This window comes from Harpia harpyja, chromosome 1 (genome assembly GCF_026419915.1).
Source record: "Harpia harpyja isolate bHarHar1 chromosome 1, bHarHar1 primary haplotype, whole genome shotgun sequence".
Taxonomy (NCBI): Eukaryota; Metazoa; Chordata; class Aves; order Accipitriformes; family Accipitridae; genus Harpia; species Harpia harpyja.
This window is the reverse complement of record NC_068940.1, coordinates 90,470,600-90,488,550: the sequence shown is the minus strand read 5'-3', so window position 1 is coordinate 90,488,550 and position 17,951 is coordinate 90,470,600. Positions and strand designations below refer to the sequence as shown.

The window sequence follows — 17,951 nt, the reverse complement described above, 5'->3', positions numbered from 1 at the left end:
ATATCTATAGTTGTTTTAATGAAGTTGACAACACTACCTCACTGAGGCAAATTTGCTGTGATGCCATGAGATTTTCCATGAATACAGGCAACTCAGTGGGAGCAGGCATAATCCTATTCTCATTAATGCAGTCTTGTCACAGGTTTTAGTAAAATAAAATGGACAAAGGCCCCATTTAAAAAGCAGTATACTAGGTGGCAAAAGCACCTTTAGGATACAAGACATCTAGAAATGCAGAGGACAGAAGATTCAGAGGGAATGTGAATAATTTCTTATCTCTAATAGATTTCTGTCCCTACAGCCAAAACAATGCTATGTTGCAGCATCTAATGCATCACACTTCAAGAGCAGCGTTTTTAAGTGCAGATGGTCTTAATTTTGGTCTTAATTGTGTTTCCTGCAAACGAGTGAAAACTTACTAGAATTAGTGACTCTAAAGTCACTGATTCTCAGAAGTCCTGATGGACTTCAGTGTGCAGGCAAATGGACAAGACATGTAATTGCAAAATGGTAGGCTGATTTAAAGAAATATACCCCAAAATAAACTTTTAGTGCCTTGTATGAACAATGGGCTATTGTCAGGCTTCATTTATACCTTGTACGCCTTTAGCTCATTTGATATGCAAGGAGATGAGTGAGAATAGAAGGTGTCTAATTAATAGAGAGAAATACCTGATTTTGCAGAAGATAGAGAAAATTTTTCAAAAAAGGCACTCATTGTGTGCCTTCACTTTCAGGTGATCTGGGCTTGATAATCATCTGCGAATACCCGCAGGTCACAGAGTTTTTTAGTAAGGTGGAAAATCCATAATAGCTGGGAAAGCTGACTACCGTCAAGCATCTCAAGTTAGAGCTCAATGACTTACCCAAGGTCTAAGAATTTAAGAACTAGTAGGTCTCCTTTCTAAGCTTCAGTGTATAGACATTTATGCCGAACCTTTCCTGACCAGTGAACTTAATGTCAGGAAGACAGGCTTCTCTTTTTCGCATCTTCTTGAAAAATACAACTAATTGAAGGTAATATTGATTAATACCTTGAAAAACTGCTGCTAAAAATCAGTTTCAAAATTCCCTGGCCTTACTGCAGGTTTTGTTTGCAGTGATGTGATGGCTGTTTTCTGATATGGAGTTGGCCATGTAACAAATTAACTTTCAGAAAATACTATGTTCCTGACTGTATAGTCTCAGCTTTCTAAATATGCATTTGCTTCAGAATTACCCTTCTCCTCAGAAATTTCCTAATACAGAATTCAGTGTCATGCCTTTCATTTCAGTCCTTTATCTCACCAATCTTGCTTTCACAAAACAAATCTTATTCTTACATGCCAATTTATTTTTAAAAATATACTTTCTTTTCAGAATATCACTGTTCCAAAGCTGTGTTATTTCAAAGCCCCCATAATAAAACATAGCCATATTTGTCTTTTTTGGTATGCCAGACACAACTCTCCCTAAAGGTCCTGGTGACACCTTCTGCTGAAAGGAGAAGCAATTGCTATGGTTAGTTTATTAGCTGGGCTCTCAGCGGCTGTTAAAATAGGTCACTAAGATGCAGGCACCTCAAGCAAATGAGTTTAATTGCTTTTTTGTTGGACCTGCTTTCTGAGCTGCTTTTACGTTTTCTCTCTTTCTGCTTACTTTCTTGCCTTTTTTTCTATATTTAAGGGCGCTGAAGTCAATAGTGGAAAGCAGCCCTTGGCAGCTGAACTTGGACCAAAGGCTATATATGAGACACTCAAATCCATTAGTCTCCTGAGCTATTGGTATTTGCCAATTCCTTCATAATCACAATCTGACACATTTGTAAAGGAAGTTACAGTGTGCATACTAATACAGCCTATTTTAATATTTGCTCCCTCTGCAAGATTGAGCACTAATTTAGATGTTCAAAATAGCTCTCCGAACAAACCTGTTTCTCTCCCATGACTTAAAAAGAAACTAACTACGGAGACCGGGCACTTAATTTGGGTATTGAAGTGCAAATGCTGCTTATGCATATAATGAATGTACATATGTTTAGGTACAAAAGTAAGAATTGGCCTGACCTAGGTCCCTAATCAGGGTAACTCTGAACCTCAATTTCAAGTCTAGTTTGAAATGTGAAGTTTGTGGCCTGCCTCCTTTCAGCAGGGCACAGCTTTTACGCTGCATTAGAAATTAATATAGGGAATTGGGCAATCAGAAAGAAAGTTTAGGTGGGAATTTTCTGGCATTTTTAGCCCACAAAAACTTGCTAAACTCACATGTATTAGAGTGTAGTAGGTAGAGTCTTCTGGATTATTTAATGTCTTGGGCTTCCGTGGCCTCCTTGGAGGTCTCTGCATTGGGCGAGAGTCTTCTACTTTGGCCGCAACTGTGAAAAAGCAGAAGATAGCAATGCTTATTTCTTTGCAGCATGGCAGGCTTTTACAAAAACAGGAGAGCATTTCACTAAAGAGAGCAAAAAAATCCACATAGCCACTTCTACTGCTTGCTGTAACTCAAGAAAGCAAGTGTTTTGGGCATTTCCATGACCAGACCGGAAAGCAGAACTGGTTTATCCATTTGAGTCCTGACTACCCACGTGGACACATGCCACGTAACGAATGTCAGGTTGGAACAGCCCAGCAGTCTGCCTGGCACAGGCTTCTCCTTCTGAAAAGGGCTAATCCTCCACATTCAAAAAAGGGCTCTGAAGGGTAACGGACACTGGAAGGCTACCATCTCGTAACAGGGACCTGGGCGGTGAGGATGGTATCTTTTCAAACTCGAGTCAATCATGAAGGTGTCGAATGAGGGAACTAGCATTAGACCTCTGGTTCAGAGGTTAGTCCTCTACATAATCATGGTGTAGTTCTTCCCCAAGGTCTCCTGCTGAGGCTGTTCTGTTTCAAGCCAAATCATGTACCACTGGGCAACACAGCCTGACCATGTCCATCGCATCCAGTGCAATCTAGTTTAGTGTACTCAACTTCTGGTCTATTTCTACAAAAGCTTTCTGCAAACATGCAAAAAATGTTTTCATTGTAATGGAAACAAACCCAAGATTTTGTCACAAAATGGAACTGCTGTCCTCTGGCAGTCTCCAAACTCAGAGTTAGGCACTGACTTGTGGGTTACATTGGCTGGCACATGGGGAACTAGAAAAATGTCTTGGCTATTTGCTTGTTAAAAATCTATATGCAGTTCTGACGGTGCTAAGATATAGGGCTGCTAAGGGTTCATAGGCCGTTTGTCACAGAGCCAACATAGAATGCAGGGCTCCCAATGCCTTATTCTTGGAGACCACAGAACTGACTCTGGCAGGCTGAGGGACCACAAATGTACAGCATGGTGAGCATGATCACCTTACATTTGGCTTCAGCTATAGGAAAAGTTTGCTACAGCAATTCCTTCATGATGAAGGAGGAGGGGGTTGCATGGCAGCAGAACACCGACAATAGAGATGGGTCACAGGGACACATACAGGGTGATGAATGAAGTCACAGCACAAGGTCTAGGCACGGTGAACCATGTATCCAGGTATTTTGCATTATCCAGTGAGGTTTTATATTGTCCTTGTCCCATCACAGAAGCATTCAGAGGACAGTCCATGAGAAAAAACATCTCCTTACTCATAAATTAATACAGTGTGAGGGTGGAATGCAGATCGAGCCCCCAGTGAATTACTGAAGTGTGTTCTGCTGACGTAATCCTCTTTCACATGAGGCAACTTTAACTCCATAACTCCATATAGATGTGCTAAGTACATGTGACTGAGTCTTAGAAGGAAGAATGTATTTTGTTCTCTAATGACCATCAGAAACCCTTTTACATGATAAAAATAAAAACTCTCCCATGTACATCAGACATCTTTTTAATTAAGGAGGTAGCACGATCATTTAAAATGAGAAACTATCAGTAATACATCAGTGTTGACTCCTGCAAAATTAGCTGTGTAAGTTTTTTGTTATGTGTGATAAATAAAGGCTTGTAAAGGTCATGGATATACAGAGGAGCCAGAACGAATAATGTTAATTTAAATCGTAGCTGGATAATGACTACATTTATTGTTTTAGTTTCTTATCTGAAATGCAGACTGCTCCTCATGTAATGAATGAACAAGTATCTTTTTAACATTTTGCACTTAAAAGAACAATGGTCTTTTTCTAAGCCAGGGTACAGATAATTCATGTTAAACAATGAAATTTAGATGCAATAAATTCATTTCAGTAACCTGTATTAAATATAAATTACATTCTTTGATTTGAATAGGTATAGCAGGCCTGACTGTGCTCGTATGTGGGCTGTTGTAAACCTGCTGGATTTCAAATGGGCCACCTGGAGTGATCCGAGTTTCCATTTGTGAGAGAGTAGAGGCATATCTTCCCTATTTTATTTTTAAACACAACAGGAGCCTAAACTGGAAACAATACCTTAAAAAAAACCCTTAAAATTCAGTGTAGTTGAATAGAAACACCTAACCCCTCTCTGTAGCACATTTTAAAAAATTGTGTCAAAGATCATGACTGCATGAAAATCGAGAAAAAAAAAAATGAAGCCAAATTGATGGCTTTAGGAAAAACCCAGGGAAAAAGCTCTCATAATACCTAAAGATTTTTTGCTGTCCCCTCAGAATTCATCACTATGTATGCTGTTACGTTATTTAATTCATCACTGTCAAACACATAAAGCACTATCGTATTCTAGATTACAATTATTCCAACAGAAATTACTTGTATACTTCTTGCATATGTGCTATGCAAAGAAGACTCCTCTTACATTCAGAAAACATCATTTTGACAGTGATAAGGGTTTCTGTAAAAAATAGCTTTTCATCTCAGCTTGTGCGTTGTACATATGTATAAGCTATGCAAAAGAACTGAGGGAATAAAAATACCATGTTGGGGAAGGCAGCCTTCTAAGCTTGGACCTCCATCGTTCCTTTTAAAAATTACATAGAGGGCTGAAAATGCAATTCACAGTTCTGTTTCCAAATTACACAGTAAGTAAAAAATAGTTTGATGGGTTTAGCTTGATTTGTTTCACCAGAAAGTGAACCTGTGATTTCCTTCTGCACTTAGATTTGTGTGTTCATTGCTACTGAAATAAAGTGGTGTTAGTTGCTTGTATTGGATAACTCACTGTACAAAGTAAAATTTGCTTTTTTATTAGTTGCTGATAATTCCGGAAACCATTTACTTAGTAGAGTTAAAGGTGGAAGGCAAATTAAACACCCAAGCCTGATGAATGGTGAGTTTGATGCGCTTGTTTTCCAGATGGCCTATATCTTTCTGCAGTAGGCAATGAAGCAGAAAGAAGGAGTAAAATCATTCACTTATTAATAAGCCAATTATGTTGCTTCTAGAGTCCATTACAAGGAAAAGCTTTTTATTGAAGCCCAGTCTCTCCATAGTAAAATAACCTATAGCCTAGTTTAAGACTTCAAGTATCTGTAGCAAGACCTGGCTTTGTGCTTTATGTGTAAAAGGAAAACTGATGCTTTCTATTTAAGAAACATTTAAATAATGCACATTGATATGAAAACCATTCACAACAGTAGCTGTCAAAGCACTTCGGAAATGTCAGGTTGGCACTATCACCCTTATCCTACTAGCAGGGTAAATGAGATGCAGAAGGCAAGACACACCGAGACTTGCTTATGGTTATGTCCCACTTAGTCGTTAGCACAGCCAAGGTGCTGGACTGAAGGACTGTGCTGAGACTCCCAGCTCTGCAGCCAGCCCATGCCCTGCGGTCCTATCTACCTGAACGGGTGCTGTCAGTGCTGTGACACATTCACATGCCTTAGAAGCAACGCGTAGGAAAAACTGGAAACAAAAACAATTGATGCTACACAGCCATTCCTTTTTAAAGGTTTTACCAAGAGGAAGACAGGTTGAACAAGTTGAAAGGGAGAAGGATTTTCCTCAAACCGCCTAAGTGCACGCAGTCAGTACTCAATCAGTCAAAAGAAAGAGGTTTCGCTCTTGTGACCTGGATGCTTTGCTTTTGAACCTCAACAGCGAATGTCAGCCATCCTGTAACACATGGCCAGGAAGTTAGATCTCTCTCCTGCCCACACCTGAAGCAGACTGTCAAAACATACATTTGATCAAGTGATGATGGAAAGTTTAATAAAAGTTAAGGTCATTCTCCATGAGAATGAACGAATTACAGAGTTAAGGGTCAGCGAAGGCATGTGAACAGTGTGGCTGCCAAGTAACATTAAAGAAGGTCTAGCAAATCTAAGGAAAAGTCCTTATTCCTATCAGTATCTCAGCTAGCTCGTTTACCTCAAAGGTTCCTACCCAAGTTACACACGCACTCTGACTCTATGGTGTTCAGTTACAAGGTATTAATACTTTCATACTCAGCCCTCACTGAAAGCTCCAAATACACTGAAAAAAATAAGAAAAGGAAATTTAGGACCAGCTCATTTAATGTATGTGTATCCTGAACACCACCACAAACTATGGAAACTGTGGAGATCTGCATGTGCTTGAAACATTCAAGTATGAGCAAGAAATACTTGAATAAAGATGAGTCGGTATCAACAGCCCTTTAGGTTGAACTGTCTGCACATTCTGACATACAATGATAAGCTTGGAAGACAACAATCTCGAGGAATCAACATCCATGGATGCTAATGTAAATTAATGTATGACTTACAACAGATCTTATACTGAAGACTGGAGAAATAGTGTGGTTAAAGCTGTGATAAGCATCTAAGTGATGAAAGGTCTCTATTTATTAGGCCACCTGGAGAAACAGATAAACCCGTCTTCAGGTCATTTAAGTGAAATGTTACATGTTTGATTCAGCGCTGTTCCACATCTTACAAGGACAGAAGTATAAAGCCAGGCTCAGAATAAAGCATGAAGAAAAACAAGAGTAAGAGCAGTAATTGTATGGGTTTTGTAGAGGGGCTTGGAAGTAATCAGAAAAATGCAACCGGAATTCCAGGATGAGAAGTGAACAGCTATTACTGCTTACAACATTTACGTGCATACCTTTTTACTGTCCTAATTATACACAGTGTGAGGATGTAATCACTCAAGTTTGGGATTTGCATATAGAAAAACACTGCTCTGGTTAGTAATTCTTAGGTATTGTTTATTCATGGGATGTTTACCACAGTCAGATTTGGAAATTACGGTTGATGGGTGCAAATTCTTAGAAATCTGGAAAAAACAGAGGGATTATTCTGGCACAGACCTAGGACTAGGAACTGCGAGAGACTGAGAACTCCCCGATTGCATCCAACAGGAGTTGAGTGTTTGATCTCTCATGCCTAAGTCCCGCCAGCCCCATTGAGGGAAGCAGTTTCAGTCTCTGACTGACACTAATGCTCTCATTTCTGAGAGTCTGGTGACCTGGGATTATTGCTATTTAAAAGAGGATGTTTAAGGAAAATGGGCTGTACTCCGTTTCCGTGACCTCCCAAATCTTATGCTCTGCCATGGATCTGACCAACTTCCAAACCAGATCTTGTACGTCCTGGCTGCATCATGTCCAAAGGGCCACTCCAGTGGCTGAGAACAACCAGACAGCAGAAGCGCTTGAGTAGCCTGCTTTTCTCCAGGGTAGTCAACACCTCAGTGCTCCCTGGCTGGCCACTCGCTTGCGAAGAAGACAGACCAGCCAGTGAATACTGCTCTCCTCACCCACTGCTACACAGGCTCCCTTTTTCTTGCAAAGGCTGCCCATGAAACCCCCATAAATAGTGCTGTGGCAGCCTACAGCAGGAGGAATCCTGGGTGAAAACCCTGCCTGTCTCACTGCTTCGTGTAGCTGGAAAGGTCCTCAGCTGCACCGGCGTTCCTCGTACCATGTGAATTTCATTCTCAATATAGAAAATTCTCTTCCTGAGATTTTGTACTTGAACTGTCATTTAATACTTAGAAGGATGGGCACCATTATTCATCTGGAGAAAAAAGAAAAAATTTGCTCCCATAATGATCAAATTCCCCTCACTTCAGGCTTTGACCTCAAAAAACTTGACAGTGGCCATTTGTGCATCTATTCTGACACCACAGTAACCCAAGGCTCACTAGCAGTCCAAAGGTGCAGTTCTGGGATGCAGCCATTAAGTTTAGCTGAAAGCATTTAGCAAGCAAATATAACCTACTCAGAAATTCAAGCCACAGGGAATACTGTTTATTCCAGGAACCTTGTGCAGCTTACTTTATGCATTTTTATAAATACAAATAAATTCACTTAAGAACAACTTAACCTTGTGGATTTAAGATTCATTTAACCTTTTTGCTCATATGTTATTTAAACTGCAGGCTTTGCATTTTTATTAAAATAAACAGTTTTGAAAATCTGAACATTTGTCACAGTATGCCATCCAGCTGTCCCACAGTTCCTTCCCTTCTGTGGGTAGCAACGTAATAAAACATTTTATCAGGGGAGCTGGTAAGTTCTCAAACTGAACAATGGCCACCTACCCACAGATGAAAGCGGACAGGTATTCCTATCTGGCACAGAGCTACAAAATACAATTCAGGTGTTATAGATGTAAAAAGACATATAAAACTAGTGAAGCTGAGGAAGAAGCATAAATAAATGTAAATGACCAAAGTAATTACAAATAGGTAAATACTACATGATTTAAAGAACAGCTAAAGCTCAACAATCCTTGCCTTCATAAGGGTAGGACAGCAAAGGTAGCCCTAGAGGGAAGCCTGCAGTAAAAGCATATCTTTCAGTAAATGTGTGTATATAAATTGTACTGTAACACATAATGTAGGCAAAAGGACAGGAATGCTGCTCCCTGTTTAATAGACAGTGGATCACTCACCACGTCTACCTGCTTCACTTTAGCATGACAGTCTGCAGTACATTACCTCAAGTCTTTGTTTTATGTAGTTATCTTACTATATTGCATACAGGAAGAAAGTACGATATCCAGAATGCTGATAACTTCTGTGTTGTAGACAGCACAACCTAAATGAACTGCACACAGCCGTATTTTTACTTAAATATTCTCTACATCTAGTTAGATCATGTTTGCTGTAATAAACATTTACTTAAGACAATGCAGCTTTGTGACTGAGTTCTGTAATGTTTAGGCTCCAACCGGCTCAGAGGCAAGCTAGGGAATTACTGCAATGTATTCTCTTACTTCAGTATACTGTGCATTGGTCATAGCTGGAACGGAAACAGTTTTCCTGTTGTGTGAATTATGTTCAAATGTAGAAAAAGAAAGTTCACATTCCACACCAAGACAGGTCTTTCAAGTGGACTGGTCAGAATTTATAAATATGGCCGTGGGAATGTGAGAAATCATGGCTCAGGTCCCTGCTGCCATCGCTCCATACCCTAGGTGAGCAGCTGAGCCTGGCGTCCACTGTCAAACCCACTGTGTTGCAGAGAGTGAAACTTCACATCATGGCCGGGAAGGCTGGCAGAACACAGCACTTAACCAGAACCCGGCTGGCCTTCCTTTGCACTTTTTTAAAGTTCAACGTCTAGCAAAAGTCACCTTCATTACATTTATCATGAGTAGCCACACACATTGTACGAGGCACTTGGGTCAACAAGAGAACACAGCAAACACAAACTATGGCTGCTCAGCTCAGACCAGCTGGGCAAGAAGGCCCAAGGAGCCAGACCCAGCTCAAAGTATAATACTGCCTCTTGTATCAAGGGAAAGTTTGCTACAGAAAGACTGGGAACAAGAGTTCTGTCAAGAACTGGAGGAGGACTGGTTTTGGGGTGGTTTGACTTCCTGGAGCAGAGCGTTCAGTAAGTGACTAGCTGGACAGCAGTAAATAGGCTGGAGGGGCTAGTTTGGTTTGAGATAGAAGGGGCCAACTCATGCTTCACAGCGTTTAAGGGCTGGTAGGACAACTTTAGCTGGCCTGTGCTTTAGTGACACATTTCTCTATAGTGAGTTCAGTCATTGCCTCTTAGTCAAATAGCACCCACTATTTCATTTTAAATGCATTCAGCTTTGGAAAGGGTAACTCCTTCTGAGCCCTGTACTCACCTTGTCTACATGCCAACTTGCAGCAATTTAATCAAAACTAAAAGCATGTGTCCACCATATTTATTTTGAAAAAAAATTTTGTTAAAATTCTGCAGGAGCCATCTTGAAATGAGCATGCCTTGACTGAAAAGTATGTTTTAATCTATATGAATATGAGCATTCAGGATTCTCTTTTTGATGCTTCCTACTGTTTTAAAGTTATGATTGCTATTGCTGACATTTTTTGTAAAAGACAATTAGTCAAAATAGCAAACGTTCAATTTTTGCATGCATAAGATAAAGAGAAGAAAAGGGGAGGCTTGTAATTCATCAGAATTTTCTTACAGATTTTGCCCGATGCACAAAAGAGCTAAGTGCTGTCACATCACACATACAGACATTTGTCAGGAAAAAACATAAAGAAAATAAATCCTCCTTTTGTTAAGCCCACCCAACATTACCTGGTAAAAACATTTTATTTCCTTTTATTTATTAAAATGAGGCCAAAGACCTGGTCTCTTGCGCAACTCAACAACTGTTTCAGTGTTGTCTTAAAAAGCATTTTGACTTGGTTCAAAGAAATGTATGACTTTTTTCATGTCAGTGTTCAAAAGGATACAACACAGTACTTCCACACACCTTACCACTGGAAAACTGCTGTATTATGACACCACAGAATTTTAAAGCAGTGGGACATATTCAGAGATAAAGGGAAGTGAAGTGGCTGACTGGTCACCACTTTAAGCAGGGTTCATGCACAGGTGAGAAACCCTGGCATCCTTTTGCATCCTGTAGAGCTACTTAAATTTATAGCAATGTGAAGGCTAGACTTTGCTCCATTTTGCACGTCATGGAAATACTGGTACATTTTCACCTGGTTCATTTGTGTAAGTAATGAGATCTTTAACTGATAAACCAGGGATTTTTGTATTCCTTTTCCCTCTACCTATCTTCTCTAGTTTCTGTAGGAAAATGTCTAAGAACCAAGAGTTATTTTCCAAAGCATGCATTTTTGATTCCTCAAGTTTACCTTGTCAAAAATCAGCAATACTTAATCAAGCACTCAGTACAAACCCATTAACGACAATCACAAACATTGCTCTGTCTTTAATGAAAGATCATTGCACTTAGTCTTCCATTTCACATTTCTTTTCTCTTGCAGACTTTCATCTTGGAAACATGCTGAACTACATAGATTATCTATCAGCAGCCAGTTTACACTTAGAGGTTTAGCTTTTGTAAACACCAAGCCCTCATTTCACCAGCTTGCCCATTTGAGAGGACTGCAAAGCAGGGCTGAAGTGCTTCTAGGATCTCTTCAATGAAGCCATGGGAACAGAAGGAAGTATTGGCATACATGAAACTAAATCCACAATGTTATAGTGAAAAAAGCTGTCCTGGTTTTGGCTGGGATAGAGTTAATTTTCTTTCTAGTAGCTGGTATAGTGCTATGTTTTGGGTTCAGTATGAGAATAATGTCGATAACACACTGATGTTTTCAGTTGTTGCCAAGTAATGATTATACTAAGTCAAGGATTTTTCAGCTTCTGATGCCCAGCCAGCAAGAAGGCTGGAGGGGCACAAGAAGTTGGGAGGGGACACAGCCAGGGCAGCTGATCCAAACTGGCCAATAGGGTATTCCATACCATGTGACGTCATGCCCAGTATATAAACTGGGGGGTGTTCGCCTGGGGGGCGGATCGCTGCTTGGGGACTAACTGGGTATTGGTTGGGGAGTGGTGAGCAATTGCATTGTGCATCACTTGTTTTGTATAGTCCAATTCTTTTATTATTATTAACATCATCATCATTTTCTTCCTTTCTGTCCAATTAAGCTGTCTTTATCTCAAAGCACGAGTTTTACTTTTTCTTCCTGATTCTCTCCCCCATCCCACTGGGTGGGGGGAAGTGAGTGAGCGGCTGCGTTGTGCCTAGTTGCTGGCTGGGGTTAAACCACGACAATAGTACAATTAGCTCTGGGCAGCGAGGGACAGTCCTGGATATGATCCCAGCCGTGCAGAGGCGAGCAGAGATCTTCCCCAGAGGCAGTGCAGTGGCATGGGCTGGCACAAGGTCCCTGCAGAAATGGAGACCTACCCAGTGATCTGCAACGTTTGCCCTCATCTTCCTCCACATCTGCAGCCCAAGACACAAGCTGAGGAAATCCCGTTACATCTATCCCAACTGAAGAGGCTTGAGCAGCTCAGTCAGCTCTTTGTGGATCTCCCCGTGGGGCACAGGTCTTAATGATCTGCATGCTCTGAATCGCGTGTTTTCCACCTTTATTCTCCCAGTACTCCTCCCCACTGCCACCGAACCGGCTCCAAGCATGCTTGCATTTTGGGAACCCCCACTGACCATGTTAACTGGAATATAAATAACTTCGGAGTGTGCCTTCAGAGGTAATGTCCTCTTAAGTGCGTGAGTTAAATAGGTGCCAATTATTAATAAAACTTTACTTGTAATTTTAAGGACATACCCACCAATATGGGTAGAAGTTACAAGTTCTAATAGCCTCAGTTGTATTTGTGGATAGCTAAACTTTACTCAGCATATGTGACAAACTTTGGTAAATTGTTTGACATAGTATCTAAAAAAATATTTTGTTTTTAAAACATAGTCCCATACCTTACCAATAGCACACACAGTTGAGCAACATATGAGTGAAAAAGAGCCAATGTGGAATTTTTACCAAATGAAAGTATTGCTAGAGATGCTATGCCTAGGCTTCACAATGATTCATTCACCAATCTTAAGAAGCACTGAAACAAAATACCACAAAAAATGGTAAATATGCAAATCCCAACCAGGCTTGGATATTTCTCTGGAAACTATGTTCCAGACATGTACTGATACAGGGCATAGTACAAAAATGTACAGCCTGAGTTATATTAGAAGCCAGAGCTAACTCATCTACTAGTTCCCTGGCCTTTAAAAACATGACTAGGAGTCAATTCTTGACAGTCCTGTTTACAAATGAAAATTCTGCTAACAGTAAGTTTCAACATTACCTGACTGACAAACATGAGAAGAAAGTCGGCCATTAGGTTGCTTATCTTTGGACAGCTTCACGGGTTTCAGCTGATGTGACAATATCATTTCATTCAATTTTTGCTGCAATGCTAAGTAGTCTTCGGATAATTTTGATATCTGAAAAATATAACACAGGATTTTACATTATTATATATATAAGTATACATGCTCCAAGGTAATCAAAGGTAAAATAGTGGACTAGAGAATGAATTTAAAAGGTATTGCTCTGCCTACTGCAGTGTAGACCCCTACCACATTTAACTCCCATACCCCTTAAAAAAGAAAGAAAAAAAGATGAAGAAAAAAAAGACACGTAGGAAACTCCACACTGCAGCCCAGTCCTGCAGCTACTTCATAGTGGTTCACACATGTGAGTGGATGGTGCCTTGCTAATGCAAAATAGCTTCTACAGCTGTAGGCGTACTTCTCTGCACATGTGTGAGTCCCTGACATTGACACAGCCACCTTTAGTTTCATTTGCAGAGACATTTCACAAGTTTACTGAATTAAGGTCCTTGCCTGGTAAACGCACATTTCAACAAACAAAGGCAAAGCTTCTGCATTTAGCCTGAACCAGGTTAAAACTAACATAATTTTTTGCCAGTGCTCTAACTTTGTCTTCCCCTTCTTCCTGAAAAGGGTATTTTCTGTTGCAGCCCAAAATATGCATTTTTACAGAACACTCATTACAAAATCTCAGTCTTAGTTTAGAGACTAAAACCTTGGTGCCACTGAAGCCAGTAAAATAACTTTGCCATTCTGTTATTGCTCAGAGTATTATGCTCAACATGCACAGCTTATGAGCTTCTTACCTGCCGTGAAAAAGCTGCCAAATCACAAGCGTCTTTCTCCGAGTCTCCCTTCAGTGTCTTAGAGTCTTCAGTCTCCTTACTGGTGCTTTCCCTGTCTTCTGTTGTTTGGGGATCATTTTTTTGAACATGTACTGCTTCTGTTGGCTCCTTTGTAGTTTTCTCTTGACTTTTGCAAGGTAGTTTCCCTTCTTTTCTGAGTTGTCCCCTCCTTCTGTAACCCCGGTAACTGCTCTGAATAACCACTGCTGCCTTCTCTTTGTCTTCTGAACCTTGTTTTTCTGCCTCAACTTGCTTCAGTGAGCCTCTTAGTGACTCTTTTCTTGTAATTCCTTTACATCCTGTAGGCATCACTGCTTCATGTTTCAGGTGGTTTCTTTCCATATCCCTGTCAGTCCTGGGCTGGACCACAGCAGATTCTTGATTTTGCCCATCTGCACTGAGCTTATCTTGATTATTTTGCTCTTGCTGGGGACTAGGTTTAACTGCGATTTTGACAGTAGATTTGCTGGACAACTCGTCCAAAAAGGCCTGTTCTTCACCTTTACCAATATGTTTTACTGCAGGGTTCTGCTTCACAGAAGCTCCCTCTCCTTCAGTAGATGTTTTCTGTTGCTCCTGGACATTCCCTGTGTCACTGCACCCAGAGCACTTGCTGTCAGTAACAGCATCAGCTTCATCTTGAGTCTCCTCGTTTGCTGCTTCTTCCAGTGTATCATTTTGAGCCGGCTGCAGTTGTGCTTCAAGGAATTCCACAGCAGATAATTCTTCCTCTGCTATTTTTTCATGCTGTTCCTTTATTTTTTTACGGACTTTATAGCCTCTGTAATGGCTCTGAACAATGACAACTGCTTCTTCTTCTGTTTTAGGAAGGGTACTCTTCACTCTGGCTGGACTTTCCTCATTATCTTGAAGTTCTTCATCCTTTTCCTTTTCAGTAATGGATGCTACATTTTCAGTTTGTTTCTTTCTAAGTGATTCCCTGAATGAAATAGAGTTTTGGGCAAAAATTATAGCTGAAGGAGATGAAGGATAGTGACAACTTTACAACTACCTTTGGTGGTGTTTGTGTACTAAATGGCAATTTGGTACATTGCAACCTGGGAAAGATTGAGTGCATATAGCTGGAATTAAAGGCAGCAAACTAATCTCTGTCTTTCTGATGATTATTTCTTAAAGTGAAAAGGGACATCCTTGTTAAACTCTTCACAGAAAATTGCTAGGGGGACAACCTAGGCTGCATGAGGCCTGATAAAACAGTAAAGAATTAATTTAAATGTTAATAAAAACATAAGGCAGAAACTTTTTACCACTTCAAATATGTATAAATACACACAAACCTAAATGTATTCATAAAGAAAAGTGCCTCAAGTCTCACTAGGAATGCAAAAAGAATGATCCTGGGCGTAGGTCCAGGTCAAATTTAAAAGACCTAACATTTCCTAAACTGTCTTTAAATCTGAAATCTGCCACCCTGTTCCTTCCCTCTGAAAGAATCTGGACTCTTTCACAGCTGTTTTCCACCTCTCTGGACTAGTCTCCACCTACTTAAATGCTATCACTGAAAAAACAGTGGTGATAAGCAAAGTGCTACTAGCTCCATTTCAGTGATTGGGACCACAATCACATTGCAGGGGTATTTAGAATGTGATTCACCTCACCTGACTTCTAGCTGTTTGATCTGAGCAAGACATCTGGGTTCCCGCTGTCATCACCTATGCTTATCTCAGTGACTTAAGATGAGAAGAACAGTTCCTTGCAGATGCCTATTTCTCACTTTTGTCTGAGCATTTTTTATGATGAGCTAGTTCCAAAAAGAGACTCATCTACAGATTACGTTAACATTACAGGTAAGCACGATATTGTTAACCTTTCCCCTAAATATGCCTTTATGCCCTGGGCTTAAAAATATAAGAAAATTGGCTACTGACATTAAAAACCTCCACATAAATGTACATTACCTCTGCAGACATATATAGAATAATCCTAATTTGCTTCACTTTTAGCTTACATCGCTGTTCTTCAGCAGTGTAGTTACTGAAAAGTGACACATTTGAGTGACATAAGAGAGAGAAAATAACACTACCTCCTCCTTTTGAAGATCTTCCTCTCCTTATATCTCCTGTAGTGAGACTGAATTGTTATTGCTGCTTTGTTTCTTGTCTCAGTTAGTTCTTTTCTTTTCTTCCTGAGTAAGTATCCTCTGGCAACTGACACAAATTGTAATACAAACCAACCTTAGGCAACAAGCAATGCATGTCCCACACATTTCAGAGAGTCAAATGATAACAGCATTAAACAAAAACCAATAACGAAATATGGATCGGGGTGTTTATTATGATTACACTTCATCTGAAATTATTCTGTCCCACAAAACTTTTTCGAGATTTCAGAAAGCTGTACCCATTCTACATGAGGATATAAACAAGCTCTTTCTTTGTATTTTATTGGACTAAAGAAAATATAGGAAGATGCAGAATGAAGCAGAAGCATAGTGCCATAGAAGTGTCGCTAGAACACAGTGCTCTCAGTTTCAGGTACCTGCTTTGCCTGATTTAGGCAATTGATTTGACTCAGTCTTTCATTTCCCTGGGAAACACCTGATTATCAGGCTGTAGAGATTACCAGGCTCTCTTCTGGCACAGGCTTGGAATTAGCTGAACAGTCAATAGATCAGAGAAAAACCGAAAATTCTATAGCTCAGCAGTTACAGAAGACTTAGCTCATGCTCCTTTTGCAAAGACTCATTATTCAAAATGAAAAAGCTCAGCATGAAGGATGTGCTAAGCTCCACAGTAACCAGGTGCACTGTGGCAAGGGTACTCACTACTTGTGCTTTGTAGAAGGCACAAGTTCAAGCTTCTGGTCTGAACCAGGATGAGTAAGGACTCAAACATGCGTCTTCCCTGAGACATGTAGGTGCTGACTTGTCACTGGGGGCTTAATGCAGTTGCCGGCACATAGGTATCTAGTGCCATCTGAAGTGCTCCAGAATAGCCAAGGCATCTACAATGAGCAGACAGAAAGAACAAGACAGATGGGACTTTCTGGAGAAAGTTGGGTATACCACATGAAATGAAGCTGGAGGCCAGGCAAGATAACCTAGGGTATCTAAAATGACACTAGATACCAATACGGGGGCAAATGAACTGAGCATTTGGTAGGTTTGAATAAAATGAATCAAACTCTAGCCTCTGCTGACTATAAGAGGAGTTTAGACACCTAGGTCACTTTTAGACATCTACACTGAAGTGTCTTAATCAGAAAGTGAATTGCATTCAGAATGCTGCTTCAAAAATTCCTGAACTTGCAAATGATTTCCTAATGGGAACTGGCACAGTCTCCACAGTGCTGTGACTTGGACAAGTCTGCAATTCCAGGGATTCAGCACAAATCCACTAATCCCTGGCAAAATGAAAAGAACATAGTGTTTTGTCAAAATATTTCTGTTGAACTCTAATTCCAAATGAAGTATCAAGACTATGGGGATAGAGGATTCAGGTGATTTAAATACCCTGAGGAGATGGTAGATATGGGAGCTCTTACTCCAACTCTGCTGAGTGTTTTGCAGCACAGGGAAAGGTCAAGCTCACTTAAGAATGGGAAGGGAGCATAAGCAGTCTATTGTAACACATTCATATAACTTGGTGATAGGTTTTATTTGCTTTAGCATTCCCTACTCACAATTTAGACCAACTTGGGCTCCACTAGATGCAGTGGTTCAGTGTAAGAAGCATTCTATAAAAGGGACATAAATTACATCTTGATAATTGGATATAGGGTAAAGGAACCCAAATAGTTATTAGAATTGGCACAATTGGTTTTTATACTGCAGTCTGACAGGCCTATAGAAAAGTGCAAATTGTAAAGCACTTGGATTGGAATACTTCTAGAATCTCTTGGACTTCTGAGCCAATCCTCATTCCATTTTCATACAAAAGCAACTCAACAGGTGTTACTTTGAAATAAATCAAGTTACATGTCAATGGACATGCCAATATAAGCTAAGTCTGGTCTTTTTAGACTTATTCTGATTCATCTTTGAAGTTTCCTGAGAATTCTGTTATGAGATAGTAGCTGTCTAAGCTTTGTTTTCAAACTGGTAAAGGAGTTTTTTATTGCTTTAGAAATAAATGGGGGAAAAAAACCTGAGAGAGCTAAGTAAAAATGGACTT

At 40.1% G+C, this 17,951-nt stretch overlaps 1 protein-coding gene across 2 annotated transcripts in view; it reads right to left on the bottom strand.

Moving 5' to 3' along the window:
- MYO3A (myosin IIIA) overlaps positions 1-17,951 on the bottom strand; it is a 124,882-nt gene that overhangs the window by 5,416 nt on the left and 101,515 nt on the right. For both annotated transcript variants that reach the window (XM_052804532.1, XM_052804542.1), the window contains 4 exons: positions 15,863-15,986; positions 13,780-14,758; positions 12,946-13,084; positions 2,244-2,353 (listed from right to left, as the gene is read on the bottom strand). In XM_052804532.1, the coding sequence (XP_052660492.1) occupies positions 2,244-2,353; positions 12,946-13,084; positions 13,780-14,758; positions 15,863-15,986 (1,352 nt within the window). The remainder of the gene's footprint in view (positions 1-2,243; positions 2,354-12,945; positions 13,085-13,779; positions 14,759-15,862; positions 15,987-17,951) is intronic.